Below are 13745 nucleotides of genomic sequence, written 5' to 3' on the forward strand. Positions count from 1 at the left end.
AAATCTTAAATATTTATCATAGTTATATAAAATATAGTTTGATTATCGCGACCATTTTTATATTATTTATTATATTTTCAAATTATACATTTCAGTAATTAATGTCATGTGTATAATATCCATATTTACTCTATAAAATAAATATTGTTACAATTGTTACCTATGTAAATATAAATATGTAATACAGTAGAAATCAGTTATGATGAGTTTCAACAGCCAGCTAGTTTTTTTTCATTTTAATTGGTTGTTTGTTACATATAAACATGGTTAGAAAAAGCGTTCATTGTTACCAGTTAGAAGCAGGAAATACATACAACAAAAAACTAGACAATTTATATACTATTTAATAATAATGTACTGTAAAGTCTTATTAATCCAAACTCATGATAATCTGCAGGATGCATAAATCCGGATGGGCTTGGAAATTGTCAAATGATATACATATGTGTATGTGTATCATAATATAATACAATTTTCCGATTTTCTGTTTCAGAAACTACAAAAGCATTGAAAACAGCTATTCAATAAGCTGAATAAACTACGATAATTGCAAAGAACTGATGTAGCTTAGAAGGTTGTGAGACAAGACATTTAATCAGCTATAGGAACTACTGTACAAAAAGATATTAATACAGTATGTACCTATAGATAAAAATTTCAAAATTGAAATTGCAAGAAAATTGATTTTTTTAAGTCAAAGGTAATATGAAAAAATCAGTTATCCGAACAATCTTTTTATCCAATCTCATTTGCTTTAACGAAACCCTACTGTACATACTAAAATTAATAATTAGATAATTAAATACTTAGTGTAGAAATGCAGTATAGCGATCAGGTTGATAAACCTAAATAATGGGATAAGTACATAATAGGAAAAAGATAACGACCGACTCGTTAAAACCGAATATTTATTTTATAATTCAATGTATTTACTTGTTATAACCGATAACTCATAATAACCATACTTATTGTTGTAAATGTATATTTAATATAGAAATCATATAAGCTTATGTCGAGACCTAACGTTTTGCTTAATGTAAACAGTATTTTGCTCTAAGCGATGCTGGTTATAATGATTTCTACTGTATATTATATATATAAAAAAAAAATTAACACGTAATAGTCATCATATTGCTGGTAATGGGATTTAATTTGTTCATAACAAGAAACAGTGGGCAAGTACAACAAATAGTATGTGTAGATATATAAAAAAAATATGTAACATAATAGTAACTCATTTTTTATATAAATTATTTTACAACATGGCATAAGTCTTAAATTAAAAAAATATTTATTAGTAAGGGGACCATGAAAGATAGTACTTAATGATAACAATGAAAGATATAATATATTATATTATTATATCTTATATATTAATGATTAAGATACAACAATAATACTTTAAGTGCCGGATCACACTATGCGTTTTGTCGGTTGCCGATAAAATGTATCCCGATTAACCGCAAGCGAGAAGACCGACCACACTACGCGTTTTATCGGTTGCCGATTTTAATTAAACTTTAAAAAAATTATAATTTATATTAAAAAACCGCAACCGATGATCCGCATGTGTGGTCGGCTCAATATTAACTAGTGTTTTGGGGTATTTTCCGAAACGCATCGGCAAAGTCAACCGCAACATGTTGCGGCCGGTTCCTGACGATTTTAAATCAGTTCGCCGAATCGGTCAGTCTGGTCCTGATAATGCGGTTTAATGTTAATTATGGATGTCGCAGTCGTTTACCGATCGGTTGCATTTTATCGGCAACCGACAAAACGCATAGTGTGATCCGGCATTAATACGCAGAACTGAGAATACAATGGTATAGTTTTAAATCAGTAAACATATCTGGTATGATAATAATATAATACATACAATTATAATTATAATCAGGAATCAGAATGACTGTCTAAACCAAATAATCAAATATGAATAAAAGTTTAAAACATTCAGTTCAGTGCTCATATGTGAATACACACATAAAAAAACAAAAATAACTAATTTATAAAAATATTACCTAATGGTTTAGGTTTAATTACTTTATGTAGATATAAATATTTTTTACCAATGAAGTAAAAAAATTTATGGATGTGATTATGTTAAAATCATTGATAAAAAAATAAATATTAAGAAAATTGCTAGCTGATAAAAAGTATAAAAATAATGATCTAGGCAACTATAATATACACAGAAAAGCTGAGTAGGTGGTTGCAATGCAATAAAAAAATTTCACAAATTCTTAAAAGATGAGTTTTATGACTTACACTTAGTCCTACCGTCCATTAGCCTGTTCCATAAATCAAACTGCTCGTAATACTTGACCATGTGCAAAGAAATTACTCCTTGATCTTTTTTCTTTTTTTTTAAGTTTTTGTCCAGAGCTGTATCACCCCAATACCATCGGAACCAACTAAAACCATTGTTCCCCTTAGTACCGACATTATCGCTGGGACTAAGACCATTGCATACAGCTCGATCCAATGCTCGGCCAGTGATTTTCTTGTTTGCAAATTGTTCATCATGGATGCGTCGCACCTTCACAATTATATCTGTTGTTTTCAGCCTTGTATTTTTACCACTATCAAGACGACCATGGTCTCCCACACCTTTAGCATTACTTGATTTTTGATTATGATCACCAGCACTTGAAGAGATTTTTTCTTTTTCCTTGAGCTCCCGGCGTGCCTGTCGTTCTGTTGCTCGGCGTGTTAGCCGCTCAGCCACAACTCCAGTTAAATATACATCCTCCAGTTTCAAGTACGGCACAGTATTTTTGCTTACATATACATTTGATGTTGCTTTATCATCACCAGCATCTAACGTCTGATTACCATCACCACAGTCTTTTCCTAAATATGGTTTTACATCCAAATCTTCTTCATTGTTATTCTTTTTGTTTTCCTGATTACTATCTTCGTCTTCATCATCGACAACGTCAAAATCTTTACCCAGTGCCGCCTCATACAGAGGACTAACTGCTGACCGAGTCATAAGGTAAGCTGGTCCTGTGCAGAAATCAGGATAAACTCGACTAGCATATTGTGTTCGGGAAACATAATATTTACTATTAAGTTGTCGAATTGGACGCCAACCGTGTGCTAGTCGTCCCCATATAGTAGGCGGCAGTTCAATTTCAAAACTAGGGGTGTTTTCAGACTCAAACATATCTGTGCCTACGGTGAATAATTCATTTGAGTTATTTATGGGTTCAAGGGGGCGAGTATGACGTCCGTTAACACTAGAATCTGTAACATTTTCTGTTTCCACTTTGTTGATGAATCGCAGTAGTCTACGTACATCAATGAACATGTCATCATCTGTTTTTAATAGGTACCGAGCCCATGGGCAATATTGACGGGTCCATTCAAGAGCAGCGATAGATTTCAGAGTCAAGTTGGTGTAAGTGTCTCGAGACTGGCACTGTATCAAATCACCATATCGACCATATTCTCGTCCTAATACTCGTTGCACAGCCTGTTCTGCTTCGTTCAGTCCATGCATAGCATGCGCGTCTAAGCCTTCTCCAGGATTTGGTTTTTGGTCTAGCGAAAATTGGTACAACCTAGGATCACCATTCAAAGGTTCTACTAATTTCTCTTTCTCTTTTGGTTTGATATTATTATCAATATTGTGCTGATTTAGACGGATCTTTAATGCTTGTTCTTCGTCCTGCAGTACTCGAGCCACTGGGTCTGTCTTAGACATTTGAGGTGTTCCTACTAGGAATGCCATGCTCACACTTGGACCATATCGGTTCATCCATGTCATACGAATAGCTTGTCGGTTTTGAGAATGTGTTGGAGCTGCTGCTGAAGTGATCAGCACTAATAACCTAGTGCTAGTGGAACAAAGGCCTGCATTTTGGATCCGGAATCCAGGTTCATACATATCAGCGGCTGTCACCACACCTCTAGGTGGTTTTATCTTAAGCTGTTTTCTTTGTGGCTTCTTACCATTGTTACCACCACATTCCAGGTTTGAGTGTGTGTTTCCGGCAGTTATTGTTGCTATGTCCACAGTTGCATTTGACTTCACTCCGATCATCAAATTACTGTTTTCTGAAAACAATGAATTATGAAATAATAATTGTGAAATTAATGAATAATTAAGAAATAACATAACAATATGAGCAATAAATTGCTTGCGAGAAGTACAGAAGAGACTAACAATACTCTGAGTAAGGTTATTGCAGATTTGCATCATAAATAATGGTTATGAGTTAACTGTCTCCAAAAGTAAGTTGCATATGTGTAACATTGGAGGTTTCACTCGATCACTCTATCTTTAAGTTAAATAAGTTTCAAATTCATATTTCATGTTAATAGAAGCCTAACCCAAATTCATTGGATTATGTCAATAAAGTATAATTCAATTTAATACAAATAGATAGAAATAAAACAAATCAAGTACAAAAACGTATCAAGAATGACATATTAAATTTGTTATAATATTGAGAAAAATATGTATGTTTTATGTAATACAGTTCATATTAATCATTAATTTTTATAACTAATAAGTATTATAAATTTTTCATTTTATTATAGATTAAAATATCATTATTTTAACTCTCAAGTAAAAACTATTTCAATTGACCTTTCAAATTTCAAACTGAATTCATAAAATGTTTAAAAATTCATCTTGCATACTAATTTATTATAGAATATTTATTGTAGTTACCTAATGACTGTTGGCTGTATGCAACAGGTGTCACTATGCCACCTGTACTTCCACTAGTACCATATAGACAGTATAGAGCACCCATGATGAATAGAAGAGCTGTAGTGACAATAGCTTTAAAGCCACCACCACCGCTACCATTGGCCGTTCGAGTTAGCTTCCTAATGTAACAACCAGCAACTATATTGGGGTTATATCTATTACAACCACAAAGTGACACACCAGACAGGGCGTTAGAGACGCTACGTCGCACCGCCGTAAACATAACAATGTTGATGATTAATTTGGTTCACAACCAAATGTAGTTTTTTATCACTGAAACAAATAGATTTTATAAAATTTATTCTAAATTTTTAATTGTATTATATTGATCACAATTTAAAAAAAAAAAAAATAGTTATATTACCTATATTTAATTGAATGTTAGATATTTATTAACAAAAAAAAAAATAAACACCATTTAATGGAATATTTGAATTTAAGCACTAAATTAAATATATATTGGTAGTTTTATCAATGTTATCAAAGACAATCTATTATTAATTGGGCCAGTTCAATTTTTAATAACAAGTCAATACCTCATTTTGAAATAATATTAAACTAATATTTAGTACACTTTATGTTATCACAATGTTTATTATATAAACAGAGAATTTAATCAACTGCAGATTCAATATTGAATTTAGAATTACACTCACATTTAGTGTCTTTTAAACCTCTTATATAGTTCATCACTATATTTAGACCAGGGTGTCAGTGATTCCTAACCATTTTTATTTAACAGCGCACTTGATCATTTTAAAAGATTTCATGGTACACTTAAATAAATAATAATGAATATAGATAATGCTCTATTATATGATATATTGTTATAATTATATAAATTTAATGTGATATTCGAGACTCCATCTGTGTACACACTGCAGCAATAATTCCACGACAATCGACATTTTCCTTGGGGATAGACGTTTCAGTTAATAATATTACTGATTGTGTAAGTTGATTGGTATGGATAAGTATTGATATGTGATGAGTCAGTATAATTAGAAATTTGAAGTACCCAAATGTATGTTTTAGATTATTATGAATATCTTTTTTGTATTTCCTACTCTAAAAAATTAGTCATAAGTAGGTAATATTATATAAATAAATATAACTTAGGATATTGATTAGGTAGCAGTTGTTAGTAAGAATTTAGATTCCAATTAATGTATGTAATTAAATTAACAGTATAATATTAAGATATTAAATATATTTAATTGGTTTTGAGAGTACTGAACAAGCATCCATGTAATTTTAAACAATAATTTTAGTTTTTCAATGATAAGGCCAAGTTATTGACTTTTAATTAATTGCTTAAGGAGTTAAATATTAAAACTAAAGCTTGAATTTATGTATAAGTAAATACATATTTTTATCTAATTAAAGATCCATTTATGACTGTGTGTAGTGACTGATTATTAGAGTGCATGAGTTCCCTGAATGCTTAATGTAATATAAACATTATAAACTACAGATATGATTCTTAGAAATCTGTTAAGTAGGTACATAGTCGCAAGTACCAAATTAATTTTTTTTTATTTCAAAATTCATTTTTACTTAAATTTTGTTTAAAAATAAAATCATTTCCGACAAACACAGACAAGAAATATACAAATTCAAAATTCAAAATGGACTTCTAGAAGTAAATATGTTTTTCAATTATTATCTTATCTAAATACACTAACATCGACCCGCTTTCATCAGCCTTAAGGTTCTATAAATCAGATTGCAAACATTAGACTAGGTAATAAGATATACATTATATTCATTCCGAATGAATACGAAAAGATTCAACTCAATTAAAGATGATTATCATAATGAACATACATCATAAAAAAAAACATTATTTAGGTAGGTTCTTACTTGATGATGATGATTACAAAATAGTTAGGACAAGAGTATTAGTAGTGAAAAAACTATTAAAGGAAACAGGTTAATGTTAATTAAATAATCACTATAACAAATTTTAATAAACTGTTATGTAGGTGCACAGACCTTATTTAATACACCTGGACAATAATGTTACCTTCTCAAGTGTAGTAATATTCAGAGTATAATTGACTGTTCATCTACGGTCGACGTTCAACAGATGGAATTGCACGGCATTAAACACTACAGGTGTTCAGGGCAGTAAAACTAGAGGGAAAAATGGTTGGTCCGCGTAATATCACGAAGCCGATGTCGACGTCAAAGCCGACACCGCCGCCGCGCAGCACAACTCTTGGGTCTATTAGTCGTTATGGTCGCGTCTTGGTCCACTCTAGCCAGTCACCACCGAATGAGATGTTCTACGACCACCAACTCAAGCAATCGCGACCATCGTCTATATGACAGTAGCGGAATACGCAGAGAACGAGCGTGTCACTTCAAACGACTTATTGGCCATCTAAAAATCTACATGAAGAATTGAAGACTAGACCTGTTCGCCTTGAACCAGCGATGACGACGACGACGACGACGACGACGTGCGACTGTGACCTCTTCCGCCGCCGTTATTTCATTCGACACTCGATAACGGAACGACCGTGCCATGAACGCGCGCGGTGACGGTTGTAACGAAAACTAACGAAAGATCCTCAAAAAATATCACAGCGATAATAATATAATTATTGTCGTCGAGGGCTGCTGTTTTTGTTGTACTCTTTGCATAATATTGTTACTAACGATGCACTCAGCACAGTATTTCCGTCTACCGATTAGCTTCCACTGACGACTCTCCGTTATCATTAGACATCGTTGATGAACGCACTAATGCAGCACTGCCAGCACTAAGTATCATCTACTAACGAACAACGATACGTTGGGCTGACGGCCCGATTGTGTGGCAATGCAATGGTGTGTTGTCGTTGTATGTGTGACCGTGAAGTCCGGAAAGCGAACTGCGCGTGCGCTCGTCGCTTCAACTTGAACGTGATAATATTATGGTAGTACGAGTGTCGGAGACCGGACTACCGGAGTATACTTTATAGTTGTATAATACAGTATAGTATATATGTATAATATATACATTATATATAGTTTATAGTATATAGTATTGTTTTATGGTTGTAGTAGGGCTCTTGTAGTACTACAATAATTCAATTATTACAATAATAGTAACGGGCCAACTGGCAACTACTAGTTGGCAACTAGTGAATAGTGATGATAACGGCCGTCGGTGGCGGCGGTGTCGTTCTCAATCACGAACTGTATAACCGGATTGAAGCCCAAAACAAGATAATATTATATTGTAGTCCATTGATCTATCTCTGCGACTCTGTGGTCGACACTCAAGCTATGCCCAAAGCACGGTTTAAGATTTTAAACCGTGGCCCAAAGCGATGTTTCCCGGCTCACTTGGCCGCCGCGAAATTCCTACCACCTACAAGTTACAACCAATCGCGCCCCTCATCGCTCAGTTATCACTACACTTGCCGCTGATAACAGACGTGGTGATAAGCGAACAATCACACCGCTTATCGCTAATGCTCGACTGCCGCTTGCGCCGAGTCCACGTATACACACGGCGCGCGTGGGGCTACAATATTCGCGACGTTCTTGTCTTCTATTCACAACAACGCAAGATAAGTAAGCCGCCATCACTTGAAGTGGTGACGTTTAGTTTCTCGTGTTTTGTTTTTTATTGGATCGGGTGCGGGGAGTACTAACTCGCCGGCCGGCTGTCACTGTTTATACGCCCTCGTTTTCGTCGACCGCCTTCTCTCCGTCTTATTCTCTTCTCTAATGCACATTTTCGTTTTACATTTTGCACTCCTGACCGCCCTGCCAAAGTCTGAGCACCAGCAGCAGTGATGAGTACCTTGAAGGTCTTCGCTGGAACCACAATGATCACACCAATCGTCACTACAGCGACAACCGTCAAATAGTCGCAACTGTACTTCATATTCTACCACATTACCTCTACTTATGTGCAGGTCTGTAGTTCTATCGTGAATTTACCTAAATATCACTGTATATTATGCAGTAGCGGCTCGTGAGATTCACATAAGGTGGAGCACAAAAAATGTATTAGATACTTGGTGTAAGATGGTAAAAAATATTAATTTGAAATTTTGGAACAATATGATTGTAATACGTTTTTATATTATATTAGTTATTAGTTGATTTGAGAGGATACTAGCATCGATTATTGGTTAATGTACATTTGTACTGTGGAGCGTTATTATTTTGACGAATGACACAATATCGAGGCACAATAAAAATGGGTTCAGTGCACACATTAAATGTGCTCCAAACTACCATATATTATTAACTGACATGCAAGACACGTAGCTAATATTTACTCGGCCACCCAGAGCACAAATAATTTATGCTCCACGAAATATTTAATCGTTTATTTGATGGTGTTAAAACAGTTTAGAAAATGTAAACCGTTTTAAAAGTTATAACAGTGGTTTAAACCCTCGCACTATGTAGTTTAAGAATTTAAAATGGATTTAATTTCAAACCATTTTAATGTCATCATTTAAACATAGAATAGAAATACTTCTCAATATAAAAAGCTACAAACCCTTTTTTTTTATTAATCTATATACTTTTTTATCACAGACTTTATGCATAACAATCAATTATGTGTTACTATAGGAATCCAATAATTTTTATGCAATTCTTTTAGATGATTAATGTGCTCCTGTAGACCATACAACGAGCCACCACTGATATTATGAATAACTATATATTAATTGTGCATATCCATTTATATAGTTGTATGTAAGTAGATACCTACTTATTTTTAAGATCGAGTATACAAAAACTAAATAAGTAATTATAACTTCCTTTGTATAGTAATATGTAGAATAGTAATTATTAAGTTAAATTAAATTAAATTCTGAAATAGTATCTTAAAAATATTAATTACTATTATTACTACTTGAATTTTTCTCTACTAGTCTTATATAATACATCAAGTAAAAGCTTATATGAAAAAAAAATGTTGAATTTAAACTGTATTGTAGTTTTCTGTGTTCATTCAGATATTGCAACCTATCAGAAGACAGACACTAGTACACTACACAGAGAGATATTTTGAGTGTCCTAGTATCCCATAAAAAAACATAATCATGTTTATTTATAAAAAAAATATAATTTTCAATGAGTAAGTTGGTATCTAACTGATTTTCAAAAACACCTCCCAAAGCTTTTTTTTCATACGTCACTGAAACCAAGCATGCACTGCTTTAATAAATTGTATAATTCATTGGCTGTAACAGATTTTATTGCAACCGAATTCTGTAATACATTTCACTAGTTTGTGAGCCCATAATTTTAACATATACCTACTTGATACTTGATAGAAAATTAAAAAAAAAATCATCGATTACTTCCAAAATATATACTAGTAGCACTTACTTCCAAACAATTTTAATAGCTTAGTAAAACAGTAACTTTTAATTATTGTCAGAGCCTTAGCTAGAAATATTGAATAGGGGACATACACGATAAAATGCATACCTAGATACATTTAAAATATATTAACATTTTATTTTGTCCTTGGATATGCCATTATTTATTATTTCATTTTCATTTATAAAATACTCTTCATTAATTTTACGAAATTTTCTTGTCATAAAAAATATGCAATTAATTACTATTATAATTTTATTTGCTTTTACAGTTTACCTAGATGAAACTAAATTAATTATATTAAAACTAACAAAAAAAAAATGTTTAATAAATTATCATAGGTAATACTATGATAATCAGATAGGTAAAATAAGTAGAAAGAAATGATTGATCAACAAAAATGTATGTGTAGATCAGTTTTTACTAGGGATCATAAATAGGTTACTAAACAAAAAAAAATCGAAAACAAAAAATAACTGTAAAAAGATATCGGAAATCTAATAAAAATAAGATTAAAATAAAACAACTGTATGAAAAATTTGTAATCCTGATAATTAATTGTCAAGTGAATGCATTAGAATAACTTTTGATTCCTAGATGTATTTTATAACATTTTATGTTAAACTTTCGAATTCAGGATTATTTATCTTTTATTCTAGAACTAGTGCTTCACTTCATTAAAATACACTTAAACATTTTAAGGCATTTTTGCAACAAAATTATTAAAAGTTTTTTGTGTGATAAATTATGTTATTAAAAACTTTAGAAAACGTAAAACAAAAAAAAATTTTTTAAATCGATAATCTAAAAATTTAAAACATTTTCTCTCTTTGGACATTTTATTATTTTAATTTAATAACGTGTGTTGTCTTTTTATTTTTGATATAAATATTACCTATATTATTACCTTAATATAAATATTTTGTATATATAATTAACGATATACTACATTTTTATAGTGATGTTCAAATAAAACAAAATAAATGAAAATCTATTATTAAAGGATAACAAAAGAAAAAACGATTTTTTTAGTAGGCATAGCTTTATTTATTTATTTTAAAAATTATATCGGTTTAGCTTCAGTCAATAAATAAATTAATAATTACATTTTTTAATTGTTCTATAATGTAGATACAATATATTCTAAAATAATCGTACTCTTGTTCTTTTGTTTTTAGATTGTAAAGAAATTTGGAAACTTCACTTCATTTATCGTGGATAACTTCTTTTGGAACAACAATACTCCATAGTTGGGATTTTAACACTACATCACTGCTTCTTCTATTGTTAAAATCTCAATCCAATATTATTATTGCACACTGTCAATAGTCAATACAAAAGCATCAAAAGACATAACTCGACCACCAATATCGTGACTACCTACATCAAAATATAAAGATTATAGCTTGTATATAATGATTCCACTATCATCTTCCACATCGCAGAGGAAATCAAGCGTGGCAGCTAAAATGACAAGTGGCAGCTCCGCGGGTATGCCTTCACCAACCAACCTCTTGACGAAGCTCAAAGGAGCTGTGCGTTCAGTTGTATCGGACTCGAATGCCCGAAACTTGATGGGCTTCCTGGTTCTAAACTTTGTGTTTGCTTTCGTGGAACTCGCATATGGCATGTGGACAAATAGTTTGGGCCTGATATCAGACTCGTTTCACATGTTCTTTGATTGTACCGGCCTAATAGCCGGGCTGGCTGCTCAAGTTGTCAGTCGGTGGCCAGCTGATGATTCGTTCGCCTATGGTTATAAACGCGCTGAAGTCCTGGCCGGATTCGTCAACGCACTGTTCTTGTTGTTCATAGCATTTTTCATACTGACGGAAGCTGTGGAACGGGCCATTGAACCACCCGAGGTGCACCACGACCGCCTTTTCGTTGTCAGCGTTCTAGGACTGCTCGTCAACCTGGTCGGTATATATGTGTTCCAGCACGGTGGTAGCCACGGGCACAGCCATGGTGGTCACGGTCATAGTCATGGTGGTGGTCATGGGCACAGTCATGAAGACGGCCACGGACACAGCCACGATGGCGGTAATCACACGCACGAAGACGACCTCTACAACCAGCACAACCAAGTGTCCATATCGATGGGTGGCAGTGGCGGTCACCAACAGAACAATGTGTCAGTGCCAACAGTCAGTACCGGTCAGAACCATCTAATGAAAGGTGTGCTACTACATATCTTGGCTGACACGCTGGGCAGCGTAGGGGTGGTGATCTCAGCGCTATTAATGCGAGCTTTCGGGTGGATGCGCGCAGACCCCGTTTGCTCAATATTTATAGCCGTGCTCGTGGCAGCTTCTGTGTGGGGCCTACTTCGCGACTCAGCCCGCGTCCTTATGATGCGCACGCCCGTCGAGCTAGATGATGAGCGACGCGTGCTGGATGCATGCTACTCCCGACTTCATCGGTACCATCCTGCCGTCATGGGCATCCAGGAACCGCGGTTTTGGACGTTGTGCGCAGACACCTATGCAGGCAGCATCAAGATCGAAGTGCGGTCTGGACTCACCGGGGTCGGAGGTGGTAATTCTGGCAACAATGATTACGCCGCGTCCTTGTCGCCAATACAATTGGCTAGCCAATCTAGCCTCCAGCCCGCGGACGCTGCCCGACTATTGCACGACCGCGACCAATTCGCCAACAGTCTGGTTCGATATGCGCAACAGGTGTTTGGCGCTGTCGGTGTCCGAAACTTGTATGTGCAGATCGACTACGCGGGTGATGATTCGATGCACAATCATCCACATCACCACGTCAACGATGTGCAGCGGCAAAACAACTATGCAGCAGTCGGCAGCTTGCTTGATCAACCGCAACAGCAATTCCAGACATACAATCAAACTGTCTATCAACAACAACAGCCACAGCAGCAGCAGCAGCAACAGCAACAGCAACAGTACACCAATCCACTACTAATGATGTAATATGATAAACGGTAGCACCTCATATTGCCACCATCCGCACGAATCCAAAAGATTATGGCTACCTCCAATCTCCGAAAACTATGCTGGTAGTTTCAATGGCAACGTTAACAAATAAAAATCCTTTCCATTTTAATTATACTACTATTTTTACTTTATTTATGATTCCCATTTTATATCATTCATATAAACGTGTGACATAAATTATTGTATCAAAAATAAACAAGTTATTTTATTTGTACATTATACATAAGAATTTGTATTTGTATATTGATTATTATTGCATTGTTACATATTTTGTTGTTTCTACACAATTATGAAGTAAACAATTAGGAAAACTGTCAACTTTGCAATGAAACAAGAAAACAGTTTAACAGTGCGAAGACTACTATTTTAAATAATACATATTATATTAATATATTTAAAAATGTTTGATATTGTCATTATATTCTCGTTTTTATTGGTATAAATGTTGTTAATGTCAATTAAAAATTGTATCAATTGAATGATTTTTTTTGTGTGCTAGGAAATAAGTCTAAATTTGGTTTGTTAATAACAGTACCTATTACCTTTTACCTATATAAAATATTTATTTGAAAAACTATTATTTATAAATTATAATTGTGGATTGGAACTTAATCCTTTAAAAAGTACCAATTACTTAATATGCATGCTTAAAAAAATACATATACCTTTGCATTTTTTAAATAGTTAAGAATTAAAGCTTTAAGTTAATATTATTAGGC

At 33.6% G+C, this 13745-nt stretch overlaps 2 protein-coding genes across 3 annotated transcripts; one reads left to right on the forward strand and one right to left on the reverse strand.

The window, feature by feature from the left end:
• Positions 1-454: 454 nt before the first annotated feature.
• LOC107165107 (uncharacterized) lies at positions 455-7687 on the reverse strand. The gene is made up of 3 exons (XM_015513189.2): positions 6747-7687; positions 4679-4993; positions 455-4059 (listed from the first exon to the last, which is right to left on the reverse strand). Exons 2-3 carry the CDS (start codon positions 4941-4943, stop codon positions 2255-2257), a joined length of 2070 nt encoding a protein of 689 aa, XP_015368675.1. The 5' UTR covers positions 4944-4993; positions 6747-7687; the 3' UTR covers positions 455-2254.
• On the forward strand, positions 6342-13505 carry LOC107165108 (solute carrier family 30 member 7). Of its 2 annotated transcripts, none has more exons than XM_089217951.1 (2): positions 6342-6362; positions 11242-13505. In XM_089217951.1, the coding sequence occupies exon 2, from the start codon at positions 11479-11481 to the stop codon at positions 13000-13002; it is 1524 nt and encodes a 507-aa protein (XP_089074077.1). In that variant the 5' UTR covers positions 6342-6362; positions 11242-11478; the 3' UTR covers positions 13003-13505. The 2 variants fall into 2 exon arrangements, with proteins under 2 accessions (XP_089074077.1, XP_015368676.1); XM_015513190.2 differs by lacking the exon at positions 6342-6362 and adding an exon at positions 8167-8634.
• Positions 13506-13745: the final 240 nt, after the last annotated feature.

This window comes from Diuraphis noxia, unplaced genomic scaffold (assembly GCF_037042655.1).
Source record: "Diuraphis noxia isolate RWA-SAM2 unplaced genomic scaffold, SU_Dnox_SAM2 contig0001, whole genome shotgun sequence".
NCBI lineage: Eukaryota > Metazoa > Arthropoda > Insecta > Hemiptera > Aphididae > Diuraphis > Diuraphis noxia.